Source organism: Poecilia formosa, unplaced genomic scaffold (genome assembly GCF_000485575.1).
Source record: "Poecilia formosa unplaced genomic scaffold, Poecilia_formosa-5.1.2 Scaffold785, whole genome shotgun sequence".
Taxonomy (NCBI): Eukaryota; Metazoa; Chordata; class Actinopteri; order Cyprinodontiformes; family Poeciliidae; genus Poecilia; species Poecilia formosa.
The window spans coordinates 34,172-44,175 of NW_006800724.1; the positions used below are offsets into that span (position 1 = coordinate 34,172).

At 45.3% G+C, this 10,004-nt stretch overlaps 1 protein-coding gene across 1 annotated transcript in view; it reads left to right on the forward strand.

Moving 5' to 3' along the window:
• The window catches only part of LOC103131538 (vacuolar protein sorting-associated protein 13C-like), an 18,743-nt gene extending 8,804 nt beyond the window's left edge, over nucleotides 1–9,939 (forward strand). The window contains exons 6-18 of the mRNA XM_016666724.1: nucleotides 872–981; nucleotides 1,071–1,130; nucleotides 1,214–1,273; nucleotides 5,193–5,273; nucleotides 5,380–5,437; nucleotides 6,525–6,652; nucleotides 6,729–6,835; nucleotides 6,922–7,096; nucleotides 8,208–8,270; nucleotides 8,346–8,481; nucleotides 8,550–8,650; nucleotides 9,234–9,376; nucleotides 9,447–9,939. Coding sequence (XP_016522210.1) covers nucleotides 872–981; nucleotides 1,071–1,130; nucleotides 1,214–1,273; nucleotides 5,193–5,273; nucleotides 5,380–5,437; nucleotides 6,525–6,652; nucleotides 6,729–6,835; nucleotides 6,922–7,096; nucleotides 8,208–8,270; nucleotides 8,346–8,481; nucleotides 8,550–8,650; nucleotides 9,234–9,376; nucleotides 9,447–9,732 — 1,508 coding nt within the window. The 3' untranslated portion in view covers nucleotides 9,733–9,939. The remainder of the gene's footprint in view (nucleotides 1–871; nucleotides 982–1,070; nucleotides 1,131–1,213; nucleotides 1,274–5,192; nucleotides 5,274–5,379; nucleotides 5,438–6,524; nucleotides 6,653–6,728; nucleotides 6,836–6,921; nucleotides 7,097–8,207; nucleotides 8,271–8,345; nucleotides 8,482–8,549; nucleotides 8,651–9,233; nucleotides 9,377–9,446) is intronic.
• Nucleotides 9,940–10,004: the final 65 nt, after the last annotated feature.

The following is a 10,004-nucleotide window of genomic DNA, read 5'->3' on the forward strand; positions in this document are numbered from 1 at the left end:
GGATACTGAGCCACCCAGAGACACTGAGACCCTCGGAGACACTGAGACACTCGGAGACACTGAGACACCCAGAGACACTGAGACACTCGGAGACACTGAGACACTCGGAGACACTGAGACACCCAGAGACACTGAGACACTCGGAGACACTCTGAGACACTCGGAGACACTCTGAGACACTCGGAGACACTGAGACACTCGGAGACACTCTGAGACACTCTGAGACACTGAGACACCCGGAGACACCCGGAGACACGGAGACACTCAGAGACACCGAGACACTCAGAGACACGGAGACACTCAGAGACACGGAGACACTCAGAGACACCGAGACACTCAGAGACACGGAGACACTCAGAGACACCGAGACACTCAGAGACACCGAGACACTCAGAGACACCGAGACACTCAGAGACACCGAGACACTAAGACACTAAGATACTCAGACACTGAGACACACAGGAGACAGCTGTCTCCAGGGTTTGGACCAGGGACCAGTCAGTGGTTTGGGCTTTATTGGGTCCATGGCAGCATCACTGCTGGTTTCTGATGCCCAAAGTCAGATTGGTGTCTCTGCTCACTCAGTCCATCAGGTCCAAAGCTTCTGGTTCTTCTGCTTCCTGCTGTCTCTCTGTTTCCAGCTTTTCTCTCTCTAATGGCTGTTCTGTCTTTAACGCTGCCAAAGTCCCAAAAGGACGTAAAAAACCCAAAAAGCACAAAAAAGTTCTAAAGAAACTGAAGCGACATGAACACAAAGCAGGTGAGTTCATGTTTCTCCTTAAAGAGATGCAGATCTTTTGAGAAGATACGTCGGTTCTGGTTTTTTCCAGAGGGAGCCGACCCGGTTCCTGACTGTCTCTGCTTGTTTCAGATAAACCTCAGGAGGACAAGAAGGACACATTCATGGAGAAACTTGCCACACAGGTGATCAAGAACCTGCAGGTGAAGATCAGCAGCATCCACCTGCGCTACGAGGATGATGTGCGTTCTGACCCGGTCCTGTCCAATCCCAATTCTGGTTCTGTCTCCTGAAGCTCTGCTTGACTCTCAGCTTCATTGATGTTTTTCAGCTGTCAGATCCACAGCGCCCCCTATCGATGGGAGTAACACTATCAGAGCTCAGCCTGCAGGTGCGCGCGCACACACACACACACACACACACAGCCTGACGTCCGGCTGCCTCTGCTGACGGTTCATGTTCTTCTACCTCCAGACCACTGATGAGAACTGGAAGCTGTGCATTCTGAATGAAGCTGCAAAGATCATCTATAAGGTGAGATGCTCCACTCGGTCTCTCCTGAACTTCATAATTGTTGACGCAAACACAGCTGGAGGGAAAAAAAGAGACCGTTGATTTGCTATTGAAGCAACTGGAGAGCTGGGTCCGACTTGAAATGGTTCCAGTTCTGGTTCCATTCGGACCAGAACTGGAACCAGTTCCAGAAGAGTTCAGAACTGTTCTGCATTGGTTTCAGTCTGACATAAAGAACAAGAGTTACTGCTGTAACTGTGGTTTATGAATCTCGGATGAGAGGCGGTGCTTCAAGCATCTGATGTTCATGCGCATGAGCAGGTCTAGAGTTAATCATAACAAAGTCACCTGTGACCTGCCGGTGACCCCACGACTCTATGTAGTCACATCACACCCTGTGCTCAATCCCTCAACCTTCTCACAAAAAGCAATAATTCTAAGGGATCAAGCACTCTGGGGTCATCCGGGAATCACAGAACCGCAGTAACTCTCATTCTACATCATCCCTACTGACCACCGGAGGCGCTTGTTAAAGAACTGGATGACTCATGTAAACAAGATCATGAGGAATCTGCAACATCCATGGAACAATTACTACACCACCTACCTGATGACGGGGATGAGGTGTAGCCACATTCATCCTGTAAAACCAAGCAAAGGTACTAGGAGGCCTCATGGCATCTAACGTTCAACGGCACCCCGATCATGGCAGCAAATGAGATCAACATGCCCCTCCTAGATAGGCACCGCACTCCTGCTGGCAGTGTTTGGTCCTGCAAGGCATAAGCCTTAGCGATCAAATCCACAAACCAGTCTGCTTAGAAACGGCCTGATATTTCAGTGAGCCTGCATAGCAAACAAAAAGGCTATTTGTCTTTCACAAAAATGCAGTGGAATTGATCTAAGCCTCAAGAGCACGAACAGGGCACAGAGGTTCGGAGGAGCCTTCAGTGTCAAACCAGGCAAGATGGAGTGGCTGGGTACTGCCTGTTTCCAGTGACACTTTAAGAATAAAAAAAGAATTGCTGCCTTCAGTGGGAGTCATTTGAGGTCTGGAGATGCCAAGGGTTCAAACAGGGGTCACCGAAGAGCCTCAAGCACCAGAGAGAGGTCACAGGGCAGTTGGGTGGAATTTTAAGAAAATATTGAAAAAGTGAGCAGTGAGTTAGTTATGCTAGCCTAACTGTTGCTAGCCCGCTGTTGACTTTGATAACCTGAGTGAAGTTGGCCCCCCCACCTTCTTCAAATCAGACAAAATTGGTGTCAATCAACTCGGCTATGTTTGTGCTGGTTTGTGCAGCAAAATTTTTCGTTTGTGCTGCTTTGGCTTTGAAGATATTAGTGAAGGTGGAAAGGTCAACCAGCCCCCCCTCTTCTATGAAATCAAACAAAATTGGTGTCAAACATTTGTGCTACATTTGTGCTGGTTGACCTCTATAAACTACTAATATCTTTAAAAAGATGGCAGTACAAATGAAGATTTTTGCTGCACAAACCAGCACAAACGTTTGACACCAATTTTGTCTGATTTGAAGAAGGTGGGGGGCAACTCCACTCGGGTCCATCAATACGTCAGTAACGCGTTACTCTAATCAGACCCTTGTTTCAGTAACAAGTAATCTAACATGTTACTATTTACAATCCAATGATCAGATTAAAGTCATGCATAGCATAATGACCGTCAACACTCACTTTAGCATTTGCCTCACAACTAGCAAGCTAAATACTCTGGTAGCACAGACAGGCTAACAGATTCTGATACATTTTATTGGTCAAAATGCATTGATATAAATTGACTGGTAATTGAACAGGTTCTACCTCAAAACCAAAGTAGAAAACAGCTCATAAAATAGGACTCGGCAGTTTTAAACTCAATACAGCAGTTTGACCAAGAAAAATAAAATCTAAAAAACAAGTTTTGTTCTTCTTGAACATCTCCCTACATCAGTGCAACAGTTTGATCTGATACTTTTCACATCTGACACCTTAGCTCCTCACTGTTTACTCAGTCTCACTTTCCAGCCCTGCATTCAGTAACTTACCAAAGAGCCATAAAAACACTGAGGCAAAAAGACTAAATGTTTTTTTTCTCCTGTTGTTTTCAGCCACAAGCATTTAACTAAAATATCTACAGATCTGTGTTTCTGTCTCTGCCTCTCTGCAGCCTGATGTTCCTGCATGGATTCATGGATTTACAACAGACACTTTAGTAATGTACAGTGTCAGAATGAGAACTAAATATAAAAAGTGTGTTTTTATCACAGAATGAGAATTTAAACAACTTAATTTTCAGATGTATACATTATTATACATCTCAACTCTATTTACTGTGTAGCAAAATGTTCACTAATTTATTTTTAAACCTCTCCTCAAGCACTTTTCTTATTGTCTCCTAACCTTATAGTGTGGAAATAATGGAAAAAATATTGAAACGTTGAAAGAAATCAACCGGACATCAGTCTTCACCCGTTCTCCTTTCTGGTTTTATTGTCCATCCTTTTTCTTCCTCTTATCCGGGGTCGGGTCGCAGGGGCAGCAGCCTAAGAAGGGAGGCCCAGTCTTCCCTCTCCAGCATCTTCCAGCTCCTCTAGGAACCCCAAACCATTCCCAGGCCAGCAGAGAGACATCGTCCCTCAGTGTGTCCTGGGTCTCCCCTCCTCCCGGTGGGACCTGAACTCCTCACCAGGGAGGCATCCAGGAGGCATCCTGACCAGATGCCCGAGCCTCAACTGGCTCCTCTCGACGTGGAGGAGCAGCGGCTCTACTCTCAGTCCCTCCTGGATGACCGAGCTTCTCTCTCTAAGGGAGAGCCCAGCCACCCTGAGGAGGAAACCCATTTCGGCCGCTTGTATCCTTGACCTCGTTCTTTAGGTCATGACCCAAAGCTCATGACTATGGATGAGGGTGGGAACGTAGATCGACCGGTAAATCGAGAGCTTCGCTTTTTGACTCAGCTCTCTCTTTACCACGACGGACCGCCTGTCGATCTCCCGCTCCCTCCTTCCCTCATTAGTGAACAAGATCCCCAGATACTTAAACTCCTCGCTTTGTAACTCGTACTGCCATCTCATTAAACCGTCATCACATTGCGCCTGAGTGTTTCCTTGGATCAATCATGATTGATGATGGCATTTGTCAAAATGCAATATTTGTTGTTACGTCCAAAAGGGCACAACATATTTGAAGAAACGGGTGCAAGAGTGAAGGTTCAAATATTCTTTTATTTAAAACATTTTAAAATCTTGGAATTTTCTTTTGGTTCAGCTGCTTTGATTTTCTGTGAAGAAAGAAAAGATAATTAAATACCCTCAATCCCAGTGAACTAAAAAAGAAAAACACAAAACCCCAAAAGTTGGACCTGGTGAGCCGATCACAAAGAACAAAACGGTGCAGCAGGGGGCCGACCCAATACAGGGCCGTCGAAGCCCCTACTGGTACTGGACTAAAGCAAAAAGAACCTACTGCAAAAGAAAGAAACAAAAATAGGACAAGCAAACAAGGGATAACAAAAGCTACCGTGTGGCAGGCTGCAGACGTCAGCTGTGGCCTACAGCCTCTGGTGTTGGTGGCGCAGCGGCAGAACGCATCCCCGGTGGCGGTGGAGCGAGCGGAAGGGCGGGTCTGCACGCACCTACACACTCGTCGTAATTCAGCCTAGTTATAGGTGGACCAACAGGCCTAGCTTAATGCAATCAAATTAATTTCCGAAATAAGAAATGATCCAAACTCCAAAATATATTAAAAATCAGAAAAAAATCATTTGACTAAAGTCTAGAAACAAAACAATCAGGAAAAATAATTATAATGTGCCCAAAGGACATAACAGTTGTTGTTTCATAATTGGTTATTATGGTTTTTTGGTGTAAAGCACTTTGAGCTGCCTTGTTGCTGAACCACTGTGTACTAATACCTACCTGTTGCCCGGTGTCTCTGTCCCCAGCTGGGCCGTCTGGAGAGTCTCTGCACCTACTGGAACGTCAACAGTCCCATGTACTACCGGAGCTCTTGGCAGGACATTGTGGTCAGTCCACTCCTCCAAATCTGTGCTGATCTGATGAAGCTCATTTCTGTTTATGATTGGACTCAGAGACTCCCTGCCCCCCGGTTGATCCTGCTCTCCTTTGCAGGACCAGTTGAGGTCAGAGATCAGCAGCAAAGACCAGCAGCTGCCTCACTATCAGGACAGTGAGTTCAGATCTTTGATTAATAAATGTTGTCTCTTTGTGATGTCAGCTGGTGGCCTTATGACCTTTGAACCCTAAATTAAGGGTTTGTGATGGTAGCAGGATTTTTTAAGTGTCTCCCTGGTTGAATCTATTGACCTGCAGCTTTAGCTGCTCTGCAGTCCAGATTGTCCAGGAAATGACGAAGATCTGAGTCTCACAGAGTTTCCATCTGAGTGGAAATCTTTCACAAATCTTTGTGTGTGTGTGTGTGTGTGTGTGTGTGTGTGTGTGTGTGTGTGTGTGTGTGTGTGTGTGTGTGTGTGATACCTTGTGGGGACCATTTTCCTGAGATACTAAGCTGTTGGGTCAGATTTAGGACTAAGGTGTGAATTGAGTTTTGGTTATTAGGGTTAGGTTGTAGAAATGAATGGAAGTGTTAAGGAAATAAATTAGTCTTACTTAAGGTGAAACACTGAGTCAATCAAGAACGAATCAAAATGCATTTTGATTATAATTTTATTAAGAAACTAAGCAAAGAATAGAGCAATGACTCCCCTGGTTACTCCAGGGAAGTGAAGAAAAGGAAAAAGCTTTTAATATCCACCGGCCCCCTTACAAAGATGGGAGCAAAAGGGAGAATCCCACCAGTTTCAGTTTACTTCACAACTCTGGTTTTTGCACCTGCAGACTGTGACCCTGGATGGTTCAAACCATTTATTATGTGTTTCCAGTGAGCTGCCTCCAACATGAAGGGTGCTTTATAGCTAAAATTGATTGCTTGATTGAAATAAAACAAAGTTTGACATAACAGAAGTCAATGGGAAGTCCCCACAAAGATAGCCATGCAAACACGTGTGTATAAGTCTTCTTTCTTTCAGCTGATTTTAATTCAGTTTTAGAATTTACTACGTATTCAGAAAACAGACTAAAATAAGATCAAATAAGGATCGTAGTCTTTATAACGATGAATGAAAGTGTGACCATCATTTCATGTGGGGTTGATGAAAAGCTGAACATGTCTTGTTATATGAGATGTTGTGGATCTTTTGGGGATCTGTCAAGTCCCTGACGGTCAGAGCTGCTGGTCACTCTTCCTCTCCGTCTAGTCTTCAAGCCAATCTTCGCTTCGGCTAAAATATGCATCAACCCGAATGCGGAGGCAGAGCTGAAGTCTCCGAAGGTGAAGCTGCAGCTGGAGGTCCAGAACATTAGTATCGAGATGACCAAACCTCAGGTGAGGCAAGACACATCCTGCTGGATAAATCGGGTGGAAACAGGTGAGACTACCTTTACCTGTCTGTCCTCCACAGTACCTGAGCATGGTGGAGGTACTGGAGTCCATTGATCTAATGGCAAAGAGCGCCCCTTACAGGAAGTTCAGGCCTGATGTTCCTGTCAGTAAGAACGTCAAAGTCTGGTCGGTTTGCTGTCCTGCTCCATTAGCTCAGACCCAGATAAAACCAGGACCAGACCAGTTACATTATGGTCTCCTGCTACCTTCAGGTGGAGGTATGCTTTCAACAGCATCATGGAGGTCCACATCCGACGCCTTAGCCACATGTGGTCCTGGTCCAAGATTCAGCAGCACCGGGAGAGCCTGAAGGTCTACAAGGCTGCCTACAAGAGCAAACTGCTGAGTCAGAACAAGCCAGGGCCAGACACCGAGAAGCAGATCCAGGTGAGGAAACAGTAAGCCACGCTTAGCGATGTGACTCATATTGCTAAGCAACCAAACATCCCATAACACCTGGATATGGGATGGATGATTCTGGTCTAAGAATCCACTGCCGCCCTCTGATATCGGGTTAAATGTCTGTGAGGAAACTTCCTCTCCATCCATCCCATCTGAACTGGTGGAGTTGAGATCAGCTGATTGGGTTTCCTGAAGCAGAAATGGAAACTTGAGTTCGGACCTTCAGGAAGCCCATCCCAGCGTCTCATACTCAGTTTCTTTCTCCTCTTTAGGAGTTTATAAGTTCTCACTTCTTCCTACCCCATTTTGAGCATGATATGTTAACTGAAACAAAAAACCTGTATTTTCTCTTCTTTTTTATGCACTTCTTGTTACTGTGCACTATTTTATTTTTATATTTGTATCATGTTCGAATAAATTTCATTTCATTTCATTTCTCAAACATGAAATGATCTCTTTCCATTTCAGTCTTTTATTGGATAAATCAAGATGTTTTTCTCAAGATGTTGGTCAACGCGTCCTGAAATGTTCTGTATAAATGTTTTTGGTAAGACTTTATTTGAAGGGGTGTGCATAAGACTGACATGACGCTGTCATAAACATAAAGAAGTCTTTATGAATGTTTATGACTGTTGTCATGATGTCATTCGGTAAATAATGTCTAAAAGTTGCATTAAAAGTCCATTAAAAATGCCAACTTTGCATGATTTTGTAAATAATGACAATTTAATGCAACGTTTCAATTCACTCCAGCATCCATTCCAATGGATCCTAGTTATGAAACAGATTATTTTTTCAAAGTAATTTAAAAAGGTTCTAAGAAAGTTATTGACTTAGGGCATTCACCTCTCTTGGCCCAGCAGGGGGCGACAGTCTCCTGCGTTGATTCATTGACTTTACAGCAATTCTTCTCCTCAATATTCAGAAGAAATGCAGCCATTAAAAATGAAATGGTTCTAAATGACTATGTCTGAAATTAAATGATTAATAATTAGATCTGCTGAATCTTACAATGGATAAAAGGAAGCTGAACTAATAAGTAATAAATAAAATAAATAAAAAACACTAATTGAAGCTGGTCTCTGCTGTGCTTCAGGATCTGGAGAAAACCCTGGACGTGTTCAACATCACTCTGGCCCGTCAGCAAGCCCAGATGGAGGTGATCTTGTACAAATGAAGGTGATGATGTGTGTTCTCACAGGCCCGGCTTGATTTCATGGTTCTGCTCCTGCAGGTGATCCGGTCGGGCCAGAAACTGGCTGGGAAGAAAGCCGGAGGCCAGAAACAAGGAGGAGGCTTTTTCAGCGGCTGGTTTGGGAGGAAGACTAAGAAGGAGGAGCAGGAGGTGGAGGAGGACAAGGAGTCTGAGAGTAAGAGTTGATCTGGACCTTCTGGAGAGACACAAGATTTGGTTCTGAACCGGCAAGTTCTGTTTCAGCTTCAGGTCTGGACCAGCTGATGACGGCTGAGGAGAAGGAAAAACTCTACACAGCTATTGGCTACAGCGGCAGCTCGCACAACCTGGCTTTACCCAAACAGGTAGAGACTCTGACAAGTAGAGACTCTCTAGAGAGTCTGTTTGAAAAATGTTGACTTTCATGACAGGACAGGCAGAGGAACCCTGTGTCAGCGTTGAAAGAGAAAGCGTCTTCTTCAATGGTAGATTGAAAATGGTTGTCGGATTGAGGTTAACAAAGCTGATTCTTGATGGAGGACGAGACTTCTGGGACAATGTCCTCTGGACAGATGAGAACAAACTAGAAATCTTGGACCGTGATGGAGGAATCCAGACATCAGGTCAACAGAGACTCCTCATGCTCTGATGCATGGTGGTTTCAGGAGAGATGGCTGTCTCTGAGCAGACCGGGACCTCTACTGTGGATCAAGGTTTTCTAGAGTCTGGTCTGAGTCCATCTGTCCAGCAGCTGAAGCTCGGTCCAAACTGCATCCTGAACAGAACCAGGATCCAAACACAGCAGCAGATCTAGAACAGAATGGTTGAAAGAGAATTGGTGTTACATAAGCCTAGTTAAAGCCCAGACCTCATCCTCAGGGATCAGAACCTTAATGAAGTGAAACGTTGTCCTAAGGTGACCCAGTAACCCGGCCTTCTGTGTTTCAGTACGTCGGTGCCATCATCACCTTCCAGCTGCTCAGAACGTCAGTGACCATCAGAGAGCAGCGCGACGTCCCAGAGATCCTCAACATCCAGATGGTCAACCTGAGCACCAGGATATCCCAGAGACCCGGAGCGCAGGCGGTCAGGTGGGAGCGTTTCCTCTGGAACCCTCTGGCCCGCCTCAGCCAGACTCACACCAGCTGCTTCCTCTTGCAGGGTGGAGGCGGCGCTGGAGCACTGGTACGTCACAGGGCTGCAGCAGCGGGGCGCCGTCCCCTCGCTCATCGCCTCCGTGGGCAATTCTTCATCATCGCTGCTCACCGTGGTGTTTGAGTTGAACCCTGAGGAGAGTTCTGGAGACCAGCTGCTGAAGATCCACTCCCAGCCAGTGGAGATAATCTACGATGCAGTAAGCTGGCCTCTGACTTTTACCAGTCACTCAACCAAATTTTATTTGTATAGCACATTTCAGCAGCAAGGCATTTCAAAGAGCTTTACATAATAACAAAACAAAAGCACAAAGTCACGCAGCATAGAATCAACAATCAAATCATCACATTAAGTCGATGCCGTCATTAAATTTGTAATTGATCACATTTCAAATCAGCTCTAACCAGGAGGGTTTTAGTCAAGACTTATAGGAGCTCAGTGTTTCAGCTGTTTTACAGTTTTCTGGACGTTTGTTCCAGATTTGTGGTGCATAGAAGCTGAATGCTGCGTCTCCTCGTTTGGTTCTGGTTCTGGGGATGCAGAGCAGAACCAGAACCAGAACCA